The following is a 27,128-nucleotide window of genomic DNA, read 5'->3' on the forward strand; positions in this document are numbered from 1 at the left end:
CGAGCCGTCCCGCGCACCCCGCGGCCGCCTCTCCCGCCTGCGCTTCCGGGACCCGTCGCCAGCGAGTGCGCCTGCGCGCCGGCCCCTGCGCGCGCCTCGTCTGTGTCCTCGCACCGGCCGGCGGCCCGACAGTTCCTGCCGCGCTTCCCGCCCGGCCTCTCTCAGCTCGGCGGCGCCCGGCGTGCGGCATGTCGCGGCGGCGGCACAGCGACGAGAACGACGGTGAGTGCCCAAGGCCCGACCGCCGAGGCCGCGCCCAGGTGGGGGCCGGGATCGCGGGGACTCGAGGAAAGGATGGGGAGCCCTCCCCCCGCCACACACGCACACACACACCCCGGCAGCGTTCGGGGGGCCCGGGAGAGTGGAGCGAGGGTGAGGCCCGGCGACTTGTTAAAAGGCCCCGCTCCCCTCCGCCCCAGCTCCTTTAGTCGTCGGCCTGCTGGACCTCTGGTCTCTAAGGAGTCTTCAGGATTTGGTCCTCGGTACCGCCGAGCAGGGCAATACACCAGGGTCTGTGCGGCCGCCTCTTAGGCACAGTGACAGGTACCCGCTAGTCCCAGGGTCTCGTTTTGACCCTCAAACTGCACCTGGAAAGGGCCCCCAGAGAGGAAGGAACAAAGCGGTGAGTGGGGAGATCGGAGGAATCGCAAGTCTGAGCTCGGCTGTATCCGTCATCCGTGGATTTGCCTTCTTTCATGCTCCAAGGAAAGAAAGCCGTCTGTTCCCCACACTCAGGTCACTAACAAACAGATGCACGTCGTTACAGTAGATTTTGAATTAGCTGCAAGTGTTATTTCCCTCGTTGAAAGGGAAGGGTGCTGGAAAAACTTAACTGGAGAGCCCTTAGGGATTTGGATGGTTGCACTCCAGGGTGATGATCGCGGTGTTGCCATCATAAAAAAAAAAAAAAAAAACAAGGATAATTTGGCAGGTTAAAAACAGGAAAATATGCTCGCATTACGGGAATCAGTCAAGAGCACACATCCACCAAAAAGGGAAGAAATTGAGTAGTTCTGTTACTATGTTCCAGGTTATAGAATAGTCTATATTCTTTAAAAGGGATGTGGTATAATGGTTAAGAGGCCAGACTTTGGAGTCAGAGGATTTAAGTTCAAAGCTAGACTCCACCATTACTTCATAATCTTGCCCAGGTTCTAGCACCCCTGGAAACTTTAGTCTGTAATGTAGAAGTGTAAGGATACCGACCTCTGTTCAGTTTTGTGAGGGTCATAAATGAGTTAATACATGTAACAAGTATCTCATGGTTATATTTACTTACTTAGCATCTGTTAATGCTTGAGAGGTGACAAACGCTGGCACATGTCAACAATATAAGAAAAAACATGGAAGAAAAATTTCATTTAATATATGATTTTCTTCACTAACATTTGCCTGTCCTTGAATTTTGGGGCATTTAGGAGTAGGAGCAGAATCACATGTGTTTTAACATTGAAGCATCAGATTTCTGCTAGGGAATGGCTTGAGAGGATATTCTAGTTCATCCTTATCTGATGCCTGAGGATCCGGAGTTTTAGTGTAATACACATGGAGACATAGCAGTGCCAGGACTCGGATAAAAGGAAATCCAGGGGTCTCTTCACTACCCAAGTATTACTATGCTGGATGCCTAGATTTTTTTTTTTTTTTAAACGTGTGAGGTTTTGTGTATGATGTACGTGCAGACCACAGAAAACGGTTTTCATAGGCTTTGAATTTTATTAACCAAAAACTAATATGCCTGATGCAATTTGGTTGGGGTTTAGGGAACTTGAGTCTTTTAAAGTTCTTCTCGTTTTCTTTGCTTTTCTCATATTTTCTTTTCTCCACTCTTCTCCCTTTTAGGGTACCCTTAAAGGGAGAGAAAATGTTTCCAGAGGGCAACCTGGAGAATTGGATGTGAATATGTAGAAAACAGCTTTTGCTTTTGCTATTGTGATGGTGGCATAACTTTCCTGACAGTTTTTTTAAAGATTTATTTATTTATGATAGAGAGAGAGAGAGAGGCAGAGACACAGGAGGAGGGAGAAGCAGGCTCCATGCCAGGAGCCCGACGCAGGACCCGATCCCGGGACTCCAGGATCGCGCCCTGGGCCAAAGGCAGGCGCCAAACCGCTGAGCCACCCAGGGATCCCCTCTTGACAGTTTCTTTTAATACTAGCTGGACAGTAAATCATGATCCATTTGGATCTTGATGCAGGAACCTAAAAATAAGACAAAAAGAAGTAAAATGAGTTCATTAAAGTTAACTCTGGTGAATAATTTAGTAGTAGGACAGTTTGTATATAGTTCCTCTTGGATACTATACCAAATCTGGAACTTTGATAAATTGCCACAATTTGGATCAGCTGCCATAACAGCTGAATCTTTTAATTAAGCATCTACTAATTTTTTTAAGATCTGAAATATCAGACACTTAAATGTTATAGAAGGCTGTTTTAAAATGAATTCTGATAGTCATAATTAAGTAGATACACCTGAGTATTTCTGGATTATCATCAGCTCTTATCAGTCATTGACTGTCATGACTTTCCATATGCTTGACAAGATATAATTATTTATTTAACAAATATTTAACGGTGCCAGGCACTATCCTAACTACTGGCAGTACAGTAGTGGACAGTATAAAGATCAAGCCTCCCTTTTACAGTCAGAACACAATCAAATATAGTGTATCAAATGGTAGTAAGGGCTATGGAGAAAAATAAAACTGGGGAAAGGGGGTAGAGACTGTAGGCGAGGTGGATTTACTGTTTTATGTCAGTTGATCAGGAAAGGCCTCACTGAGAATGGTGTCTGGTGGGAGATTTGCAGGAAGGGAGCAAACCAGGTGGCTCTATGGGGAAAAGCAATAGTCTAAGAAAAGGGAACCACAAATGCCAAGGACTGAAGGCTGGAGCATTCCTGTGGTGTTCACAGAAAGTAAGGAGGCCAGTATCCCTGTAGCAGAGTCAGAGGGGTGGGGCTGGGGGGAGTTGTAGGAGCTAAGATCACAGAGGTAGCAAAGGATCAGCTCATAGAGGGCAGTTTTAAAATTGTGTCTCTTTGTTGAGACTAGAGTGTCCAGGATTAGACTACCAACGAAATTCAGCTGGTGGAGTGAAGTTCAATTTATAGAGAAGGAAAGGGAAATCCTGAAAGGGAATTTAGCATTTATGGATACTGATCCAGTGCTAAAACTAACTCATTTCTTAGAATCCCTTTAAAAATGTCTCTGAAGGGGGACGCCTGGGTGGCTCGGCGGTTGAGTCCCACATTGGGCTCTTTGTGGGAAGCCTGCTTCTCCTTCTCCCTCTGCCTGTGTTTCTGCCTCTCTCTGTGTGTATTTCATGAATAAATAAATAAAATCTATTTTAAAAATGTTTTAAAAAGAATGTCTCTGAAGAAAGGGAAAAAATATCTGCAAAGCTTTAATGCATATAATATCTGTTCAGTATGTTATTTTGTTATTTTAAGAAAGTAATTTGTATTATCGAATACCTTTGCTAAAAACCCATTTTTAACCCCCTTTTTAAGCTACTTAGAATTAGCGCCTTATCTTTTAGACTGTGACTACTTTTTTAACTTACAGAAAAAATAATTAGAAGTGAAGGGATTTGTTACTCGAAGGAAGAGTATAGTTTGTTTCAGGTGTGATGGTCACTTCTGCTTTAAATCTACTTTTCCCTTTTGTATGGTTGGTTTTGCTACTTTCTCTTTTACAGGGTTGGTCTTTGTTTTCCAGTTAGTGCGGTTTTTATAATAATTCAGGGTATAAGATGTACAGTATATCCATATAAAGTTAGGATCACCTTACAGGGAAAAAGTTATTTGTATGTGAGGATCCTTTCAAAGAGTTTTTGGATTTTTTTTTAAAGATTTTGTTTATTTATTCATGATAGAGAGAGAAAGAGGCAGAGACACAGGCAGAGGAAGAAGCAGGCTCCATGCAGGGAGCCCGGTGCGGGACTTGATCCCGGGACTCCAGGATTGCGCCCTGGACCAAAGGCAGGCGCCAAACCGCTGAGCCACCCAGGGATCCCCTGGATTTTTTTTTTTTTTAAAGATTTTTTTTATTTATCAGAAAGAGAAGATATAAGTGCATGTGAGAGCAGGGAGGGGAAGAGACGGAATCTTGGCCGACTCCATACTGAGTTGCAGAGCCTGATGCCAGGATCTAGCTCACAACCCTGAGGTCATGACCTGAGCAGAAACTAAGAGTTGGATGCTCAACCCACTGAGCCACCAGGTGCCTCATAAATGGGTTTTAATAAAGATTGGTTTCTCTCTCCTATATAAGCCAAGGGTGTCAGAGTGAAGTGGCAATATGTAACTGAATCTATGTTGTAAAATGTCTACATAGTTACATTTAATATAAAATCTATTCTTTGGGAGCTATCCTAGATATATTTTCTTGAGGGTATATGAAAACATTTAGCTAATTCCCAAAATTTTATTCTAATGAAGCTGCTTTACTCTGCATACCCAGGTTCTGTTTTGAGTTCAATATCCTGTTACTGTTGTGAGTTCAGATGCGTCTAGTTTTACCAGCCCTCCTTTATATCCTCTCAAATATCAGGTGAGAGTGGGGCCTATCTTAGTACTTTCTGCTTCCTCCCCTTCTCCAAACAAAACTTGTGCTTTCATACAGTCAGAATGGGAAGAGAGAAAATAGGAGTTGCAGTTTAGGGAGGACTGTGTAGTTGTATTTTCTAGTTTTATATTAGAAATCCTACCTTCTCTCTCACAGCATTATTTTCTCTTTTTCTAGGTTATAAGAGGGTCTGGGAGGGTTGCTTTAAAGACTGGGGTATGATTCCAAATAGATTGGGGAACAAGCCAGCCAGCTGGAGAGTTAATTTAGGGAAGATGTGAAGGGTGGGATGTGAGATAAAGGGTTGGCGGAGTAGATGAGCCAGAAAGGAGAGAATGGTGGTTAAAGTTTCAAAAACAAAAAACTGCTCTCATTCAGCTAGTTTTTCGCCATCTGCATTTTCTCAGCCTTACCATAATCTGTTTCTGAAGAATACTATTAGTATATTCTACTTTCTAGAACCAAGGTGCTCACCATCGGCACTATTGATATGTCCGGCTGGATTATTCTTTGTTGTTAGGAGTTGTCCAATGTAATATGTTTAGCAGAATCCATGGCCTCTACCCACTGGATGTCAGTAGCACTTCCCCATTTGTGACAATTAAAACTGTCTCCAGAGACAGTATGTATGTCATGTGGCCCCTACCGGGGGCAAAATCTCACCAATTAAAAACCACTGCTCTAGGAGAGGCTATTTTAACAGCCTGGCTGACAGCTTATAAACATTGCATTGAATATGTGGATTTTTTTCAGGGAATACATCCTGCAAATAGAAGACCTTTGTGTAAAAGTTGGTTGTTTGGGTGGTGGAACCTTTAAAGATCCTGTGATGTAGGTTTGTTGCATATTTGAGAATCAAGGTCACTGATTCCACTGTGTCACACATGTCCACTTTACATGGGCAGGTATCTCCAGGAATACATCTCAACTGTCATAGTGCATGCATGTTATATTTTTTATGGGATTATCCTCTCAAAACTATATTCATTTGTTACTTAAGCCAGATCATAATGATAACTAAAGGGTCAGGGTGTCAAAGCACACAGTGCTTTACTCTGTGGACTTTTATAGTACTTCCGTCTGGTCCTATCTAGTTATTAATAGATTGGTTTTATTCAGCTTAAGTTTAAGGTACTTGAAGACCGTTTCAGTCATTGAAGAAACTTGGGGTTTTTGTTTTGTTTTTTTTTTTTAAAGATTTTATTTATTCGTGAGAGAGACAGAGAGAGGCAGAGACATAGGCAGAGGGAAGAGAAGCAGGGTCCGTGCAGGAGCTTGATGCGGGACTCGATCCCGGAGCTCCGGGGTCACATCCTGAGCCTAAGGCAGATACTCAACCGCTGAGCCGCCCAGGCATCCCTTGAAGAGACTTTTGACACCCAAGCTTAGAATACCAGAGTGCTATGTTTTATGAGAATCACCATATTTTAAGCCAGATGTTATAGAGGCAAGTAGGTGATTGTGAATTCTTTAAAAATGACTCTGTTCCTTTGGCTATAGAAGTCTGGAGACCATTTAAGTTATGTTTAACTTACTCCTGGGTAATCCTGTACCCAACTGCAGATTTCATTATTAATGCAGATCGCTAGCACTGCTACAGAGTTTTACTTCCTTGTCCACATGTTGTCCTAATAATCTAATTGGTGGAAGCCAAAGTTGAATTGTATTGGGACACTAGCCAACATTTTGTTTATCAACAGCATCATGTTCCATACTTAACACTATTAATTTAAAATTGTTAAGCTGTAGATTATTCCACAAAAGGATGTAAGGTGTGTATATTAAGGTTTTAAACAAAATGGTAAAAGATGATTAATAGTAAGAATCTTTTTTTTTTTTAATAGTAAGAATCTTAACAGTAATAGACTATCCAGTGCCTAAGTTTGATTTGTAGTTTGTTCAGCCGGAATTCTTCAGCAACCAAAAGGACAGTTAGGTGATTGATAATGATTTGGGTGTGGTAGATGTTTTTTTTTTTCTTTTTTTTTAAGATTCTTTGAATGAGGAGTACCTGAGTGGCTCAGTCGGTTGAGCATCTGCCTTCGGCTCAGGTCATGATCCCAAGTTTTGGGATCGAGCCTCCCGTTGGGCTCCCTAATTATCAGGGAAACTGCTTCTCCATATGCCCCTGCTTATGCTCACTTTTGCTCACTCCTTCTCAAATAAATAAATAAAATCTTTAAAAAAAGATTATTTGAATGATAATGGTTTTTGAATAGAATCGACTAGTAAAGTAAATCATAAAACGTACTTTTCTACCACTGATTATTTGATAAAGTGTTCAGGTTGTTTCTTTGAGTATATATCTGCTGATTGTGATTCCCATTGCTTGAGGTAAACTATACTCTAATTCTGCATGGTCTATAGAACCAGAGCTATTAATTATAGAGTTGAAAGTTCAGACACTTGAGAAACTAGTGAGGAATGCTCATGTTTTATGCTCCCTTTCTCATCTTCTGAAGTTTTCCTCCCTTTTTTGCCTAGTCTTTCCAAAGCATTCAACTTGGTTTTATACCCATATTTCATTGGTTTACATAATAATTTTCATTATTAGAATAATAAGTATTACTGGCACTTAGAGACTTTAGGACCAAGTAACTGAATATCATCAGTGAACAATTCAGTTTAAAGAATGGGAATAGCAGTACAGGAGTGTTCCAGAAAGTATTCTAACTACTAGTGGTTAGGATGTTGTAAGCAGTGTTCCTCCCTATCCCCAGAAGTGGACCGGGCTGCTGCATTGCCTTTGTAGGGCACTATTCACATCAAATTGAACATAACTAATGCCTCTTGGAGTTAACTGTAGTGTCCCTGGTTATGGAGACCTTTGGTGAATGGAGCCCCATCAGGGAGGTGGTGGGTCAGTTAAGAGCTTCTCCTGTGTGGGGCACCTGGGTGGCTCAATGGTTGAGTGTCTCTCTTGGGCTCAGGTTGTGATCCCGGGGTCCTGGGATCAAGTCCCACATCAGGGGCATTAGCTGGCAGGGAGCCAGCTTCTCTCTCTGCCTATGTCTGGGCCTCTCTCTCCACCTCTCATGAATAAATAAATAAAATCTTAAAAAAGTGTATAAAAAGTAGCATTTCTGATAGGAAAGAGATAGTATTTAAAAAGTTAAATAAAATTTGTGGTATTAGATTCATCATGTAATGTTAATTTTTTACATTGTTGAAATAGGAGGACAGCCTCACAAAAGGAGAAAGACCTCAGATGCCAATGAAACTGAAGATCATTTGGAATCCTTAATATGCAAAGTAGGAGAAAAGGTATGTGCCAGATAGACACAGACTGATGGGCTTAGGATTGTAGTTGACTGTGCTTGATTCACTTCTGCAGCAAAACTTGGTGATATATGAAACTTGTATTGCCATGCATCTGTATCCCAAAGTAAATGCATATTAAACCCTTGGGATGCAGGTAATTGTGAGTTAAACGTTCTTAATAATTTTCATAGAATTTGAATATGAGTCTTAGACCTTAAGAAATAATCCTCTCAATTTATAAATAAGGAACAAACAAGTCTTAGATACCTGTGGTAATTTGCTTAGGGTCATGTATTAAGTGAATCAATTACAGAAACACAGGAGAACAGATGATGTCCTTCCATTTCTAATTCTTACTCTGCTTCCTCGGACTGCTTGCTTTTAAAATTTCATTTATTCTCTTTTTATGGATTTCTATAGAGCAATAATTACTGATTTATACTAAACCTGTCATAGTGCCTTATGCATATAAGGCTTTAACGTTTTTTTATGATCACTTAGAAAATTTTCACTCACTAATTGCTGAGTACTTAACAGATATTTAATATGCTGTCCTCTACAGAGTGCCTGCTCTCTGGAGAGCAACCTAGAAGGCTTGGCAGGTGTTTTAGAAGCTGATCTTCCTAACTACAAGAGCAAGATCTTAAGGCTTCTTTGTACAGTGTATGTATGCAAAAGATTTGTGAATCCAGGTGATAATGTATTATCTACCTTTAAATGCTTTGGGAATGTTCAAAAGATATGTTTACTTTCCATGTTTTATTAGCTTTCCTTCTAATGGGAAATGTATACAGACAAAATGACCTTTGGTGAACTCTTTTGCATAGAGATAAATAGGACTAAAATTGAGCATTTTCCTTATGTTTCGTTTCTTGGAACCTTAAAATCATTTGAGTTGACTATTTTTTAAGTGTGAAAGTAGACACTTCCACATTTCAGAGATTTTCTTTGAAGCACGAGCATTTAAATATATACAATATATAGAGTTTAATGTGTATTTTTAATCAGTAGTACCAGCCAAACTTGGGAACTGGTTACTTGCGTAATAGTTCTTCTCAGAAGACTGAAGAAGCTTTTGAAGATATTGATAGGCATAATCTTTCTTTGAGTTAGGTTAACTAGACCAAATATTATTTAATCTGTGAGTAAATTAAAGTGGGAAAAGTCTCAAATTAAATCATGAAACAGTATCTCCCAGTGGTGGAATTAACAATCCAGGCTTTCTCATCTCTCAGATGGACATTGATCACTCTAATGTATGCTTTGCAAAGAAATAGTTAAACAACTTTTGGATAAAAGTGGTGTAAAGATATCTTACTATGTCCAAGTACCATGTTGACATTCAGCAATTTAACTGATAGGAACTTAGCTGGAAGTGGTTTTAGTTCTGAATTTTTTCTAAGCAACTAAAATAGTGTTTCTCAAAGTGGAATTCTGATCCTGTGACATTTGGTTAGCTAAGTTTATAAATGGTGAATGTTCCATCTCCCTCTTAATGATTCTGCATTGAAGAAACTTGTTTCACCCAGCATTTCCCAGATGTTTTACCATGGAAACAGTTTCTGTAGAACTGCTCTTTAAAGTCCACTAAACACATTAGAAGAAAAACTGGTTTAGCATTAATTATACTTACTTTAGTTTGATAAATTTATAATTAGAGTTGTTTTACTTTTAATTCTTGGATTAATTAGAATTAAAATAAAAAATTACAGGGGTCATGTCCAATTCTTCTCAACATTTATGCCTTTTCTGAAATAGTTTTAAAAATATAGCTCAAAGGAATCCTGTTCCAAAGTTAGTAAAATGACAAAAGACTTATATAATATAGAATCAAGCAACTTAACATAATACTGTTGTTTTGGGGTTTTCTTGTACTGGGTTCTCAAATCAGTGCACGCCTGTTACCTGAGAAGTTGACAATTTATACAACATTAGTTGGACTGCTGAATGCCAGGAATTACAATTTTGGTGGAGAGTTTGTAGAAGCTATGATTCGTCAGCTTAAAGAATCACTGAAAGCAAACAACTATAATGAAGCTGTATATTTGGTAAGTTACTTTTTTAGTATATTATGATGATTGGGTTGGAGGGGGAGAAGTGAGCTACAACCAAGGAATTTTTTCTTTCTCACCACAGTAGCTGCTCTTCTGAAACCATTCTCACTAAAGGTACCACAGAGCTCATTACCAAATCCAGTGGCTTCTTTTCGCTCTAAATACTAGTTGACCTTCTGGTAGCATGTGATGCTTTACACTACTTTCTTGTCTGTGGATTTCTGCAGCACCACTGTTTGAGGACCTCCTGCTGCCACCTCCCTTCTATTTCTCTGTCTCTTTTTACTGGGTAATCTTCCTTTACCCCTTATATTTTGTGTTTCCCAGGATTCTGTCCTCACTTCACTTTAAACACTCTCTCCTAAAGCATTCTCGTTCTCTCTCATTTCGTTACAAACCATCTTTATTTGAGTGACCCTTCCTAACAAGTTGGTAATCTGTATGTCCTACTTCAGCCTTTCTCCTGAGCTCCAGACCTGTATTACAGATACTACCTGGATAGCCCTAAGATATCTTGCCTGGAAGTCCCTTAGTTACAAAAATCCCTAAATGTATCATTCTGTCTTCCCAAACCACACACAGGGTCTGCTGTCTACTGCATTACCCATCTAGGGACTTGAGCATTAATGTTTGTCTTCCCTTTGCCCCCTTATCCTGTAAGTAGTTCCCACATCCTGTCATTTCTGCCTCGTAAATTTCCCTCTGGCCTGTCCCTTTTCTTTTGTCTCCAGGACCACTAGCATAGTTCATGCCTTCCTTCTCGTGCCTTTTATTTTAAGTAAGCTCTGTGCCCAACATGGGGTTTGAACTCATGACTCCAAGATTCAGAGTCTCATGCCCTACTGAGCCAGCCAGAACACTCCCTTCCTCCTCATGTTTTAAGACAGGCTCTTAACTGATCATTTGCATCCAGACTCTCTGTCTTTCATTCTGACTCCTACTGTGGCACCAGACCGGTCTTTCTGTAACTCACTGCTCATGTTGGTTATAGATCACAAACCCGAGTTCCTTTCCATTCTCTACAGTGGAAGGTTTTTAAAATCTTGTGCACAAGATGATTCACTGGGTGAGAGGAAGTAAATACTTATCTTAAATGGAAATGTAATAAATAAGCCTTACTAATATGTAATACATAGATTGACAGTGGGCCAGTGTATAGTATATATGTTTATGTATGATATTTATGTTTATTTATATTACCTAGAATTGCATGTATGTGATCAAGGTCTTTTACTGAGTATATTACCAAAAAAGTTAAACACCAGTCAGGCTTAAGATTAAGTCCACACTCAGTGCTGACCTTTTATGGCTGCCCCAATCTTTCTCTCTCCTTGCTTCCCATATACCCTCCAGCTGTTTCACAATTATTTGCAGATCCCTGAATACATCTTTTTGAATCCTGCCTAGAATACTCTTGTTACTCTCCACTTGAGGCATACTTCACTCATCCTTTATGACCTAGCCCAGGTATTTCCTCCTTTATGATGCTTTCCCCTACTCCCTTTATCACTGTTCCTAGAATACTTTTTTAATTTACCTTAAAGGAGTCATTCTTTTGGGTTGAGATTATGCTTGTCCCACTAGACTGTGAGAAACTTTAAAAGTGCTTAGTGGCACACAAGGGACATCCAACAAATATCTGTTCAGAAACTGCCATTTCTCTAGTCCAGTGAAAATTTTTTCACAGAGGACTGAAAAGATTATAGGTTGATGTAGCTATGGAATAGGAACCTGTAAATGCAGATTCCCATCCTTCATTCGGTTTCTGTCACAAGTACTCAGTTGTGCTGTTGTAGAACAAAAGCAGCCATAGAAAATATATAAATGAATGAGCTTGCTGTGTTCCAATACAAGTTTATTTGTGGACACTAAAATTTAATTTCATATAATTTGTATAAATCATAAAATATTCTTTTGGATTGCTTCAAGCATTTGAGTATCTGAAAGCCACTCTTAGTTCACAGGCTGTGCAAAAGAAAAACGGGCAGCAGGTTAGATTCAGTCTTGAGGCATAGTTTTTCAGACCTGTAGTTTCAATCATTACAAGACTGTCTATTGTGTGATTATATTACATTTAGATTTAATAGAAATTGTTTTCTGTAACAGGTCCGTTTTTTATCTGATCTTGTGAATTGTCATGTCATTGCTGCCCCATCCATGGTTGCTATGTTTGAAAATTTTGTAAGTGTAACTCAGGAAGAAGATGTACCTCAGGTAAGAAAACACGGTATGCTGAATCTTGTCCATACAGTACTAGGAATTTTTCCCTGGTAACCCTTTCGTAATCAAAACCAAAAGATAACAGTAGATTTTCACACTATAAATTCTTAATATCTACAAGCTAAGTCAACTGCCACAGTGGTGGGTTCTCTGATATCTGTATGTTAATTCACTGATCTGTCTGATAAAATTAAAACTAATATGAGGTAGAAATGCTCTGACTGAGCCAGGGGTGTCTTACCTAAGCTGTATTAAAAGCCTCCCTAGGAATGGAGGAATTCATTCAGATACAAGTACAATATGAATGAAAATTAACCAGCACATATTTTAAATTTGCCTTTTTAAAAAATTCTTCAGGTGCGGCGAGATTGGTATGTGTATGCCTTTCTGTCATCTTTGCCCTGGGTTGGAAAGGAGTTATACGAAAAGAAAGATGCAGAGATGGACCGCATCTTTGCCAACACTGAAAGCTATCTTAAGTAAGGGCACGGCTCATTATTCTTACTGATACGATAACTGTGCTATATTTTATCTGTTAGTAATACCATGTCAGTTTCATTTCTCACAAATAAACTGCAGAGTTCCTAATGGCTTTCTCTAAGTAACCTCATTCCCCTACTCTTATAACTTTCTGAGACCTCAGGGTAATTCAATGTTTGCTTACTTTACTGGTGCAAAGGAGTTGGTAACAGCTCCTTTTGAGCTGCTTTGGCAAAGTCATAAAATATCTTCTGTTCTCACACAGTGGTTCTCAAATCCTAATGTGCATAAGACTTTCCTGTAGGACTTAAATGTGCTCCAATCCCAACCTTCAGACCTACTGAATCACAATATTTGAGACAGAAGTTTAGCACATACAATGTATTTATTTCATGTAAGTCCTAAACCAAGTCCTTAAAATAGTGGCTCTTCTAACCCACACTTCTTAAATAATATGATGCATTTCCATGAAAACATCTCATATCCTCCTATTGCCCATTTCTTTGAAGTGGGTATAAAACTTGTTTGTCTTATTAGGTATAAGACTAATAGTAGGGCTTGTTCGTAAGTTTAGACTCACTTACCCAGCAGTGTGGTAATTTTGTGTCCCCTTAAGTTTTTTCAAAATAACTTTGTTACAAGCTTCATAATCTATTAATAGGTAACCTGTTTGGATATTGTTAATTAGTTACAAATAGAACTAAAAGAAATCTAAAGATAAAAACCTGCTTTGTCATTAAGCTACTTTTAAGTGATAAATCTTTTTAATGTTTTTGAAAATCATACTGGTTCTTTTTAAAATGTAGATGTTTGCAAAAGAATAAAAATAAAAGAATATGAATATCCTAGCATTTGAATATATGTCCTTCCCTTTTTTTCTACAAATGATAGTCCAGTATACATACTGTTCTTCATTTGTTTTTTTTTTTCCACTTAATATAACTTGGATTTATTGCATAAAAACATATAGGTATACCTCTTTCTTTTTGACAGCTGTACAGTATTTCTACTCTTTTAACATACCATAATTTCTTTAACGAGTCCCTTTTGGTAGACATTTAGGTTATTTCCAGTCTTTTGGTATTATAAACAACGTTTCAGTGAATATCCTTATGTATATGTATTTGTGTACTGGGCACATACATTTGTGGAGGGTGAGAGTTTTTAGAAATGTCATTGCTGGGTTGAAGTGTCTTAACAATTTTAGTTTTGTTAGACTTAGTCAAATCGCCTTCCAAAGAAATTCTACTCTTCCAAATCTCCTCTAAAGAGATTAGATCAGTTAGCCCCTGTGCCAGCAGTGTTTGGAATTGCATATTTGTCCACATTTTGGCAATATGATAATTTGATGTAAAATGTTACTTTGCTGCTTTAATTTGCATTTTATTAATTATGAAGCAATTGAACATCTTTCCATGTTGTTAAAAACCTAAGTGTAGATTTTCATTTTTATATTAGAAGACGCCAAAAAACACATGTGCCCATGTTACAAGTATGGACTGCTGAGAAACCACACCCGCAAGAAGAGGTAAATTGATTCTCAGTCTCTTGTGATACAAGCACAGTCAGCTCTTGAGTAGATTCTTATCTCTGTGGTATATGCACATCATTCCATTTATATACCTTAACTACTTTTCCGCATTTCATATCAAAGTTCCAGCTCCTCATAGCTCTAGGTGTGTAGTGGATTTTTCTTTTTTTTAAGATTTTACTTACGTATTTATTATTTGAGAGAGAGAGAGAACATGTCCATGAGCAGGCTGGAGGCATGCAGAGGGAATCTCCAGCAGACTCTGCTCAGCTTGGGGCTTGATCTTGTGACCCCAAGATCATGACCTGAGCCAAAATCAAGAATCAGGTGCTTAACGACTGAGCTACCCAGGCGCCCTAGCATATAGTGGATTTTTAATGTTAGAATGTAATCAAAGCATTCTTTATTCTGCAAGATTCCAGATATAGTTATTTTTTATTTAAATGCCCAGTTTGAAAATGTAAGCAGTAACAGACTCAGACAGGTAGACTTTATAAAGTAATTAAAAAGAAAGACTTGGCACTATTCCTTTGTACCATATTTAATTGCAAACTAGCTTTTGTGTCATATATTTTATATGGTAATGTTTTTGGTTTGTCTAATCAAAATATTCTAAGTGACCTCCAAATATATATTAATTATTAAAAATTAATCTGTCTTTAGTATTTAGATTGCCTGTGGGCCCAGATTCAGAAATTGAAAAAGGATCGCTGGCAGGAGCGGCACATCCTAAGACCTTATCTTGCCTTTGACAGCATCCTGTGTGAAGCATTGCAACACAATCTGCCTCCTTTTACACCACCTCCGCACACGGAAGATTCAGTGTACCCGATGCCAAGGGTCATCTTCAGAATGTTTGATTACACAGATGATCCCGAAGTATGTGACCAACCAAAAGTTCTATCAGAGGGCTTGTGTTGCATTGTGCTTGTGGCTTAATCTTGTTGGAACTAGCCTGTGATAAATTTTAATTTTGAGTGGTTTATTATCTAAGAGGATCAATAGCAGTGAAGTTAACAGTTTAATTTAGTGAATGGTATCACGTCATTAGGCAAGAAATTGTTTAGTATGTGTAAGTAGATTGAGAGTACAGTATGCAGTGTAAGAGTGTTTAGCTTTTAATCCTGATTTAGTCAGGTCCTAGATATTGGGGAGTTATTTTCCTCTCCACATTAGTTTGCTAATAGAATAATAATATGTTCAAATAAAGTTTTAATGAGGATTGAATTACTAATATGTAAAATGCATAGAATAGTATGTAACACATGAGTGCTCAATAATTTTAGCTATTATTAATAAGGTTGATTTTAAGAAAAATACCCAGTGCTGTTTTGTTTTTTAAGGTTTTATCTATTTATTAGAAAGCACAAGCCAGGGGGTAGAGGCAGAGGGAGAGAGAAGCAGACTCCCCCACTAGGCAGGGAGCCTGATATGGGGCTTGATCCCAGGACCCTGAGATCATTATGTGAGCCAGAGATACACGCTTAACCCACTAAGCCACCCAGGCACCCCAAGGTATCTTCAATGCATATATGACTTTCTGTGTCTATACAGTGTTTGAAATAAAATTTTTCCTCTCTGCATATTTATTATGGAAGTAAATCTACTCTCGTGGTTAAAAAAAAAAAGAAAATTAAACTGTTGGGATTCCTCGGTGGCTCAGCAGTTGCGCGTCTGCCTTCGGCTCAGTGTGATTCCGGGGGTCTGGGATTGAGTCCCATATCGGGCTCCCTGCGGGGAACCTGCTCCTCCCTCTCTGTGTCTCTCATGAATAAATAAATAAAATCTTAAAATCAAGCTGTATAGAGTTAATATATAAACTCTTTGATTTAATTGAGATGGATGATGATAGTATGGTGTCGGGGGCACTAGAAGAAATGCTGCAACTGCCATTCTAATTGTATCATATATACAAGTGAATATGATACTGTAATTTGCTGAAATACGAAGTTTTTACACTTCTGAACTTTTATCCTCAGCACCCAGTATAGTGTCTGGAACATAATAAGCTCTCAGATATTTGTTGGATAAATAAAAGACAGTATCTTTTTCTAAGCTTGTAGTATCTACATTTGCTTTTCTTTCCAGGGTCCTGTAATGCCAGGGAGTCATTCAGTTGAAAGATTTGTAATAGAAGAGAATCTTCACTGCATCATTAAGTCTCACTGGAAGGAAAGGAAGACTTGGTAAGATTCTTTTCATGGTAACTTTTAGAGTGGAGAAAAAGTAGCACTTTGATTTTAGTTAAGAGCAAAATGTGAAGAGTGTAAGAAAATCTTCCTCTCTTCCTGATGCCCTGTCTTATTACTAAATGACCAATCTCTAAAAACACTCCTTTGCTTTCTCGAGGCCCTCGCACACTCAGATAGTATCTCTGTAGGTGCCTCATAACACTATAGTGCTTTATAATTGCACATGATGTTGGCTTTTTTGTGTGAATATTTGCCATATGCAGCGGCCAAATTGAATGACAAACTGTTTTTGGTATGAATGTTAGAGGAATAAAAGAATATTAATAGTTTTCTAGCATTTAGATAGCGAGCTTTGGAAAAGTTTATTTTTAGTATTTCCTTAAGCCTTAGAAAGCTTCGGGTTTAGATTTTTAAAGTAGAAAGAAATATAGTATTTGGGGAGTGTTCTACTCTATAAACACTTAAAGTTAATAGATCTGAATATGCTTTCTTAATATTATTACTTAAACTCCTTTTGCTCTTTCAAGGAGTTTTGTGGAGAGTTTCCTGTGGTAATCAAAAGTAATTTCTGCTATAGTTAAGTGAAGTACCTGAAGTCTAGAGCATTTCAGAAAAGATTTCTTTGCCTTGTATCCAAACACAGTGCTTTTGGAGCTGCTAATGTGATTTTTTTATTTATCTTTGTATACTTATTAAACTTCAGTTAAATTTTCAATAGTGCTGCACAGTTGGTGAGCTATCCAGGGAAGAACAAGATCCCCTTGAACTACCACATAGTTGAGGTATGTGTTCCACATGGAGCATGTTTCTAAGTTTCAGAATCTTTCTATGGATTTGAAAGTTAATAACTCTTGGCTTTTTTTTTTCCCCTTGCAACTTGTCAGGTACTGAAAATTAACACAGGAGCAAGAAAATTGCTGTCAATTTTGTGCTCTCTTAGCCATGTTAGTAAAAACAAAAGTGGAGGTTGAGGCCAGTAGCCAAATGGAATTTTGCAGTGCCTCTAAATTATTTATATAGCATGTCTTCATTCATGGATAGTATAAGTTACCTCCAGTCTTGTGAGTACACTGTCCACTTATCAGATAGATAATTGGCTTGAATACTTTAAAATACCATATTACATAGGCAGATAACTGTGTTTATCTGGCCTCTTATTACCAGCATACCCCTGACTAGTATATTATTATTCCCTGTATCACACGGTAGGGAGAGATAGGAGTCTTTATTTATTCCTAGAAATTAGAAGAGCCCATTGTTTTTGAAAGTAGGAAGAATCAATAATACTTTCGACCCCATATCAAGTCATGCGGAGGGGTGAACACCTTGTAGAGGTTTAAGTCTCAAAATAGCATTCACTTATTATTACAGATTCACTTACTGTTCATACATGTATTTGTGTGCTTCCCCAAAAGTACTGCATTTGTCCTATCTTATAAAACTTTAAGAGTGTATTTAGGCTATGAACTTGACTCATTGACACGTCAGTTGAAATGCAAAATATAGGTCATAATTTCGAATCTGGAAAGTGTAAAATTTTATCAGAAGGGAATACAGAGGGATGGGAGATGGGAATGAGAAGAAAGAATGCAGACCAGGTTTTAGAATTCTAGGTAGGTGGTTCATGAATTATATAGGGAGGGCAGAAACAAGTTTCTGAACAACAGCGGTGGCAAAGTAATCTTTTTCTACCAAAGAGATTGCCAGGCACTGGTTTTTAAGTAGCAGCCTGGAATGACTTGACTATCTTCTGTTCCTGTCTTCAGAATCTAATGAGGGTTTTTACTGCTTCTAGGAGTGAAACTGATGGATCAGTGAGTACCTGCCTGAATCAACTCTGATACTTCCAGAGTAGGAATTTAATTGCACTATTCTCTGGGAGTATCAAATAAGCATTAATTTCTGCATATTCTTATTTGATTGAGTTATAGAACGATGAAATTTTCATTACAGTATTCAATTGCAAATCTCCATGTCTTAAAGAGTATAGTTTCTAAAGATTATAAAGTAATTATTTTTTCATTATGAATGCCATGGAGTTAAAGAGTTTACGTTTAAAATGTTGATCTTTCTGATGGAAGTACAAAGATACTTGTTGAACAGCATTCTGACTCATGGTTCTTTTATAGGTGATTTTTGCAGAGCTGTTTCAGCTTCCAGCACCCCCGCACATTGATGTGATGTACACAACACTGCTTATCGAGCTGTGCAAACTCCAGCCTGGCTCTCTACCCCAAGTTGTATCCTTTCCTTTGTTTTTAAACTTACTCTCTTTGACCTGGCTTTAAAAGATTATTAAATGTTTCTTACTGTGGGGGCCATTTCTTCAAAAGTTAAACATAAGTATACCACACAGTCCAGCCACTCCACTCCTAGGTATTTACCTAACAGAAATGAAAACACATATCCCTACAAAGACTTGGACATTAAGTTCATAGAATCTTTATTTGTGGGACACCTGGGTGGCTCAGTCAGTTAAGCGTCTGCCTTTGGCTCAGGTCATGATCCCGGAGTCCAGCGATCAAGCCCCCCGTAAGGCTCCCTGCTCTGCTTCTCTCTCTCCCTCTTCCACTCCCCCCTGTTCCTACTCTCTGTCTCTCTCTCACTCTCTCTCAAGATCTTTTAAAAAAGAAAAAACTTTATTTGTAATACCCCAGAATGAGGCAATCCAAATATCCATCAGTACATGAATGAATATACAAATTTGCCATATCTATACAATGGAAAACTACTCAGCAATAAAAAGGAACAAATTTTTGGTGCAGGCAACAACTTGAATGAATTGCAAATTAAGTAGGATGAATAAAAGTTGTCAAACAAGAATTTATACTACATGATTCCATTTACACAAAATTATAGAAAATGCAAAGTAATCCAGTGACACCAGACCAATATTTGCTTGTTGGGGGAGGAGGAAAGAGGATTACAGAAGAGCATGGGGAAAGTTTGGAGGCGATATAAATATTCACTGTTTAGTTCAGGGTTGTATACAAGTCAGATTTATTGTATATGACTGATAACTGCAGCTGTTTTTAAAAAAATCAATTACATGAAAAGATGCTCAGCATTGTTAGTCATCATGACTTCTAAGAAATGTTATGTTCTGTCACAACTTATTTTGAGGGAGGATTCAGAGTAGTTTTCCTTATCCTCAAATTCACAGCTTGCACAGGCAACTGAAATGTTATATATGCGTTTGGACACGATGAACACTACATGTGTAGACAGGTATAGTAATTGTCTTATTTCTATACTGATTGCAAGAAGCATCTATTCCCTGTACTGTATAAAAGAATTTAATCAGCAAAATATTTGCCTTTTTAGAGAATTTCTAAGTTGATTTTTCTTTCTTGTCTCCCCAAAATAACCCTTTGTATAATAATAAAATTTATAATGTAACATCATGCTTTCTACTAACTTCCAATAGGAAATGATGGCCATACTGAGGTTTTCTTTAATTTCATTCATTATTAAATTTTTTTTTTTTGTGCTTTGGTATAATTATACTTTTTCCTTTGTAATTCGGTATGTAAGATTTTAAAATAAACTTTGTACTCACCCCTGTGCACAAGCAGAACCTAATATTGTGTATTTATTATGTATAAATATATATGTATTTTTGTTTGTTTATAGATAGTATCTTTTTCTTAAATAATTAGCTTCTACATAACTACAGCTTGAAGACTCAGTTTATACAAAAGACCATTTTGGATTTTTAGAGGTGTGGTAATTGCATGTCCACTGTCTTTTGACGGAGACCCGTCTACCACTTTTATCAGCTGGTATCTTTCTTACCTCTGTTAGTGTCCACAGTCAGATCGACCCAGGTACTGAACACTTCTCCAGTTTCCATGATCTTTCGTGTCCATTGTTCAGATTGCATATCTGAAAATTATCATTAAGCACTGTATCAGACCTGAGTCAGTGATTGAAATTATAGATCTATGAGGGACATGCTCTAAGATAGCATCTTCTGATTTTTCTCCCAATCTCATAAAACTAGGAGTTGCACAACCCAATTATGTTATTGAAATTCAGCAAATATATATTGGGCTCTCGCAGATTTTACAACATTACACAGTATGCTCAGGTGATTTCTATCTAGTTAGATCAGATGTATTTTTAGGGGAAAAGATGTATATTTTGTGGTGAAAAGGGCATAGTGTGGTGATGAGACACTACACTTTGCCTCTGCCATTTATACAATTATCTGCAGTTCCTTTAATCTTTTTTTTTTTTTTTTGCCTGTTTTATTGTCCACGAAATGGGGAAAATAGTACATTACTTGAAAGTTATTGTGAGAATTCGGCTACAGACACACACACGTGTGTGTGTATATAGTGCGTGGCACAAAAAAGGCACTCTATCATTTCTGTTATTCACTTAAAAAGAATAATACTATTAGAAGGAGCGAGTAGGAGACCATTATTTTTAGGAGAAGATGAATTACAGGATTTGCAGCAAGAGGGTAAATGGCAGCAGAAGATACAGCTTTGGTAAGGGGATGGCCTTTTTATTTAGCTCTATAAAGTAGGGTTTTTTTGTCTGAAGCTTTATATAAGTTCCTGTTACAGATTGCAACCATTCATCCTTTTCTATCTCCCCCTCCCCTGCCACCCACTTCTATCTACAGGTTTATTAATTGGTTTTCCCATCATCTAAGTAACTTCCAGTTCCGTTGGAGCTGGGAAGATTGGTAAGTGGTAATACGTTTTAGCTTTCCTTTCCCTGCAGTCTATCATAATAAAGAAAAATCAATATTTAAAACTATAACATAAAAGCAATCTTTTGCATAGTCTGAAATATTTAATTTTTAGTATTTAAAGAGATATAAATGTAATAATTTAGGTACAAGAAAATTCGTTGTAGCTAAGTACACATTAGGTATAAGTGCAGATTATGTGTAAGAACTTAAAAGAACTACCATTTTCTTATTAGGTCAGATTGTCTTACTCAAGATCCTGAAAGTCCCAAACCAAAGTTTGTTAGAGAAGTTCTAGAAAAATGTATGAGGTAAGTTCTTTGTGTTTTCTCCTTAGCTTAGTTCTCCCAGTTTCTATGAGGGCAGTTTTTCTCTTTGCATGTGTGATGTATGTCCAAAATATCATTTTTTAAATCCCAAGTACCTGCCTCTCTTCCCTTTCAGTTTTTAGTCAAGATTTAGGCTTAAAAAAATTAAGCAGTGCCGTCGTATGGATTCTTTGTGAATTAGGCCAGTAAGTTTTTTTGTCAAATGTACTTTGAAATAATTTCACATTTCAGGAACATTGCCAAAATGGTGCAAGGAATTTTGTATTCTATTTATTTAGATTCCCTAGTTGTTAACACTTCACCACATTTGTTCAGAAGTTCACTTCTTTTTCTCTTCTGTATATATATAAACACCCATCACATTGATCTTTTTCTGAACCTTTTGAAAACAAGCTGCAGATGTGAAGGCCCATTGTCCCCTAACCGTCATTGTATCTTTCCCCAAAACAAAGATGTGCTTCTAAATGGCCAGCATGCAGCCCTCCAGATTAGGAAACAGGCTGTGGTGCAGGAATACAGCCACCCAGCCCACAGACGAAACCTTACCAACCGTCACAATAATGTCTTTTCCTTTTCTGGGCTGGAGTCCCATCCGGAGCGTACAGGAAGCATTTCGTTGTCATTTTCTTTACGTTCCTCACTTGACCATTTACTCTTTCCTGTCTTTCATGTTTTAAAGAATCTAGGCTTTCATTTCTTTAGTCACCCTCACGTGTCCTGACCAAATTCAGGACTTAAATCATTGGTACTCTTCTCACTGCATCACATTGGGAGGCGCGTGAGTCTCACCCTTGGGAATGTTAACCTTAGTCACCTGGTCATGTCAGTGTCTGCCAGCCTTTTCCACCTTAAAGTCACCATTTTCCCCTTTGTAATTGATTAATGTTTTGTGGGAGATATCCTGAGATTATATTCATGTCCTATTCTTCATCAAATGTCTATTGACAACTGCTACTTTGATCTGCCACCACTATGATGATTGCCAAGTAATGATTCTTTTTTTTCCTTTTACCCTATACTTAATAGTTTCCTATAAGAGCTACCCTCCTTTGCCCATTCATTTATTCCTGTGTTTATACATGAGTAGGAACTAATTGATTTCTATTTTCTTCAGTGAGTCATAATCTGTTGCTGTCATTATTAATTTTGATGCCTAAATTGTCCCTGTTTTGTTTGTTGGGGAGCCCCTTGTGGCTCCTATGTCCTCCCCACCCCCTTTCTTAATATCCCCATCCATTCATTAAGCATTCCCTTATTTTTGGCATAAGCTGTTCTTGGCTCATCTTTTGTTTCCTTTCCCTTTCCCTGCAGTCATCTATTCACAGAGCCCAAATTTTCGTTTGTTTTTTTTTTTTTTTTTTTTAATAGTAAGCCATTTTGTTTTTTAAGATTTTATTAATTTGAGAGAGAGAAAACACGAGCAGAGGGAGAGGCAGACTCCCTGCTGAACAGGGAGCCCAATTGGGGACTCAGTCACAGGACCCTGTGATCATGACCTGAGCCAAATTTAAGAGGCTGACACTTAACTGAGCACCCAGGTGCCCCTCACAGAGCCAAGTTCCTAATAGTGGAGTATGGTATTTAGGAACCAAGATCTGGACACTTGATATGCTCACTGCTATCGAGGTAGACAAAGATAGTACATGCATTTATGTGCACACACATATCCATCTAGGTGTGTATATCCCTCTAATTCTACCTCATTTTTTCTGGCCTTCCCCTTTGCCATGATTTCTAAATACCTTTTCATGCAATAGGAAACTTGGCTCCCATTAGCCTTGATATTTGTTTATTTGCTACAGTATAATGAGTCTCCCGATAATAGAGACTATCTCCTCTACCCCTACCCTACCCCAGTACCACTCCACATCCTTGGTCACCAGGCTTGTGGACCCACTGGCCCACACCTCATTGTGAACCAGTAAGTTTCGAAGAAGGCCTGAGTTTTGGTATGCTGTCATATAAAAGCTAAAAGAACTTGTTTTCCCCTTTGACTTCTTGGCTGTCAACTGAGTCCAGAGTGTTGGAAATGGGACTTTCCCGGTAAGTTGGAGGTTACCAAATAATGGAACTGATGAACCTATTTTCTGAGGCTCTTATTTGTATTGTAGGTTGTCTTACCATCAGCGTATATTAGATATTGTTCCTCCTACCTTCTCAGCTCTATGTCCTGCAAACCCAACCTGCATTTACAAGTATGGAGATGAAAGTAGCAGTAAGTAATTCAATAAGATATATCCCATTGTCTTTAGAAGTACTGATGCCAACATTCTCTGAAGTCAGTTATTTAAGGTGGAGAAAGTAAACTTTTTCTTTTCTTGGGTTTATAGCTTGTCTGTTTGAAAGATGATCTGTACTAGTTGCTATTATTTTTTTTGCCCTGTCATCATTTTGAAGATTCATGATTTACTTAGTTATTACTGGCTTGTAAATTTTTATTCTTAATATTGTTTATAATGTTATATCCATGACATTATTTTAAATATGCTAAGTATGGCAAGTTGAATTTAGAGCCAGAACTTAGTAAAATAAGAGTATATTTGTCATGGCAGTGGAGATTATCTGAATTGTCATGTTTTAATCAGTTCAGTTGTGGGAACATAGGTGCACAAAGACTAATTTGACCAGCAATATGCCTCTAGAAGTAAATTCTTAAATAATGGTTTTCTTACCTTTTGGTTACCTCATGTCTGAGATTATGCTGTGAATCAGAGGGCCTATAATTTGAAGTGCCATTTTATATTTTATGCTTATGAAAGTAAGGTGCACATTGGTTATTACTGGTAGAGAGTTAGGTGTTGAGGTTTTCCACATTAGTCTTTGCAGATGGCACAGCATATGGCTCCTCCATGACCCTTCCACTTCATGTCACTCCCCTCCCTTGCCTCCTACTGCGCCCCTGGTTCTCTGCCTACACCTCACACTACACCTATTTTCCTTGAAGGAAACTCCGTTTGTCCCAATGCTAATAACTACATTTCCTGTGTCACTATGTCACTTAATCCTTAAAACACTCTCAGAATTAGCATTGACCACTTTTACAGTATTAAAATTAGACCACTTTTACAGTAGGAATATATTCCAAGAGGTAAAGCCAGAGTAATTGCTTCCGAGCCAGTAGAGCCCCAGCTCACATCCGGGCTTACTGAGCGAGCGCCTCACTCCTATCATGGCGCTTTCCTGAAAGAGCAGAGCCTGATGTGGCAGCAGTCTTAATAAGCGCAGAGTTTTCAGCTCTGCCTCACGCTGGCTCAAAGAAGTAAAAGGTACAGCCTTTAATAGCAAGAGCTCAAACTTTTTTATTGAACATTGAGCTTTCCTTTTTCCCACAGAAGCAGCTAGCCTAACAGTGAAGGCCCTCCTGACAGTTGGTCCTACTCTGTTATTGGTCACTTCCTCCCAAATGGACCCCTGCTCCAGCCAGGCTTACTCTTTGATTTAATCCGTGCTCATGGTTCTTGGTTTTGCGTTTATTTGTGCCATTAACCTCAATCTGGAAAGCCCTTTTTATCTCCAGTTCCTATGTTCGGTCTAGGGTCTGGCTCAAGCTCCTCTCCTATAAATACTAAACCTTTAGCAAGCCAGTTTTGTGTTGTTCTGGTTACTTTTTATGTGACTGTCTTGGTTCCCCCACTACAATGTAGACCCCTTTAGTAACGGGGGATTCTTTTTTTTATTTTCTTTCCCACTTTCAAGGAGAAGCACATGTGACCTATTGTGATTGACTTCATTCGTTGGAAATACTTAGTAATCCCTATATCAGAATTGCCTTTTTATTTGTTATCCATTTTTCTACCTTACATTAAAAGATTTGCAGTTGCTCTGGTGATGCCATACAGTATATATCAGTGCAGATTTTATACAAAAAGGACTCAACAGATTATAACCAATAGTAAATGTGGAGTCGAAGCCTATGAGCATCTGGCTTATACAGATTCAAGTGTATGGCCTCAGCAAATGACAATGAAAAAACCTGTCTCTCAAGTTTGCAGCCTTTACCTGTTCAAACTTCAATGTCATGGTCTCAGGGTAAAAGAGGGAGAAGGGGGCACTGACCAAAATGAAAGAAATACATGGAGTCTCAGCTTTTCATCTTACTAAGCCTAGGGATATGAGGACTGGACTGTCAAAGGACCATTGTTTAAGTTTCTTAGTTATTTAACTGTTTACAAGAATAATCTTTAAATTTGATCTATCCTTTTCCCCATTTGTGCTTAGATTCTCTTCCTGGACATTCAGTTGCCCTCTGTTTAGCTGTTGCCTTTAAAAGTAAAGCAACAAATGATGAAATCTTCAGCATTCTGAAAGATGTACCAAATCCTAACCAGGATGATGATGATGGTAAGAGAATTATAAATACTTCTTCATGGAACTATGTATAGGCCAGGTTAAAGCATAAATATAAAGCATAATGGGAGTTCCTCTTTAAGTCTCAGTGGATGCTCCTAACCAATGGCCTGTTCAGTTTCACTGGTTCCTAAGGACCCAGCTCTTTGCTCCCTTATATAAAAAGAGATCCTCACCTCCCTGCAACAGAGCTTACATTCAACATTCAGTATAGAAACTAAACACAAGGGGCACCTGGGTGGCTCAGTGGTTAAGTGTCTGCCTTTGGCTCAGGTCATGATTCCAGGGTCCTGGGATCGGGTCCCGTATCGGGGTCCCCACAGGGAGCCTACCTCTCCCTACCTGTGTCTCTGCCTCTCTCTCTCTCTGTGTCTCTTATGAATAAATAAAATCTTTAAAAAACAAAAAAAAGAAAGTAAACACAAAGTAAAATATACTGTTCTCATTCAGAGATTTTTAGACATTTTCTGTTTTCACTTTAGAGAAGTTCCTGAATGGGAGGACTTAGTGAATTATAAAGTTGGGTTTTTCACAACAATTTTAGCTATAATAATAATATTTAAGACATACTGAATATGTACTAGGTAATTTCAACCAAAATCCCTAGGCTTGTTTCTGGATAAGCATGGGGAAAATAAGCAAAATGATTTGTAAGTTTACCTGAATCAATAAGTGAACAAGACAAAAAAAGAGAGGGACTTGTCTTATCACATATTAGAAGATAAAAACTACAGTAATTAAAACAATGTGGTAATGGCATCAGAAAAGACAAATCAGTAAAACAGATGAAAATTCTACAACTGGGTAACATTTCGGGGAAAAGTTTTTTTTGTTAGATCTGTACATAAGGGGATATGCATAATAAATGACTTACTCAAAACATGATTGGCCTTTGGGTTATTTTGTTTGGATTTTTCTAAGAAATTTATATTATGATAGAAAATATATTTAGAGGGATGCCTGGTTGGCTGAGCAATTGAGAGGCTGCCTTCGGCTCAGGGCATGATCTCAGAGTTCTGAGATCTCCCTCTGCATATATCTTTGCCTTCTCTCTATGTCTCTCATGAATAAATAAAATCTTAAAAAAAAAAAAAAAGAAATTTAGAAAATATATGTCAAAATGATGGTCATAAACTTAAGACGTTATCAGACAACTTAAGACTTAGACTTCAGAGGGTTTACTGAATTTTTATATTAATATATTATCTTGCCATCAGAGAGGTATGAACAAGGAAGGTTATGTGGTATTTGTAAAAGAAATGGATCATTTAGATGGATTAGGGAAATAATCCCAAAAACTAAGAATTAAGATTATGCTTAGTTTTATATTTTGAGTATTTGAAATCAGCAGTGGTTTTTGTTTATTAGTATTCAAAGACATGACATGAATGTCTGACTTAATGCTTGCATGTGAGCATACCATCCATCTAGCATTCCAGGTG

The 27,128-nt window shown here is 38.1% G+C and overlaps 1 protein-coding gene across 2 annotated transcripts in view; it reads left to right on the forward strand.

Moving 5' to 3' along the window:
• The first annotated feature begins 68 nt into the window (after window positions 1-68).
• Window positions 69-27,128, forward strand: part of NCBP1 (nuclear cap binding protein subunit 1) — a 36,309-nt gene continuing 9,249 nt past the window's right edge. The window contains exons 1-16 of one of the 2 annotated variants that reach the window (XM_038552899.1): window positions 69-222; window positions 7,746-7,834; window positions 8,394-8,494; window positions 9,723-9,879; window positions 11,992-12,099; window positions 12,463-12,584; window positions 14,044-14,113; window positions 14,780-14,995; window positions 16,205-16,302; window positions 17,027-17,090; window positions 18,438-18,548; window positions 19,472-19,536; window positions 20,942-21,004; window positions 21,247-21,321; window positions 23,451-23,554; window positions 25,558-25,680. In XM_038552899.1, the coding sequence (XP_038408827.1) occupies window positions 189-222; window positions 7,746-7,834; window positions 8,394-8,494; window positions 9,723-9,879; window positions 11,992-12,099; window positions 12,463-12,584; window positions 14,044-14,113; window positions 14,780-14,995; window positions 16,205-16,302; window positions 17,027-17,090; window positions 18,438-18,548; window positions 19,472-19,536; window positions 20,942-21,004; window positions 21,247-21,321; window positions 23,451-23,554; window positions 25,558-25,680 (1,600 nt within the window). In that variant the 5' untranslated portion in view covers window positions 69-188. Of the gene's footprint in view, window positions 223-7,745; window positions 7,835-8,393; window positions 8,524-9,722; window positions 9,880-11,991; window positions 12,100-12,462; window positions 12,585-14,043; window positions 14,114-14,779; window positions 14,996-16,204; window positions 16,303-17,026; window positions 17,091-18,437; window positions 18,549-19,471; window positions 19,537-20,941; window positions 21,005-21,246; window positions 21,322-23,450; window positions 23,555-25,557; window positions 25,681-27,128 lie in introns of those variants that run through there. The other variant, XM_038552900.1, reaches the window with a different exon arrangement.

The sequence above is a fragment of the Canis lupus genome, chromosome 11 (genome assembly GCF_011100685.1).
Source record: "Canis lupus familiaris isolate Mischka breed German Shepherd chromosome 11, alternate assembly UU_Cfam_GSD_1.0, whole genome shotgun sequence".
Lineage (NCBI taxonomy): Eukaryota > Metazoa > Chordata > Mammalia > Carnivora > Canidae > Canis > Canis lupus.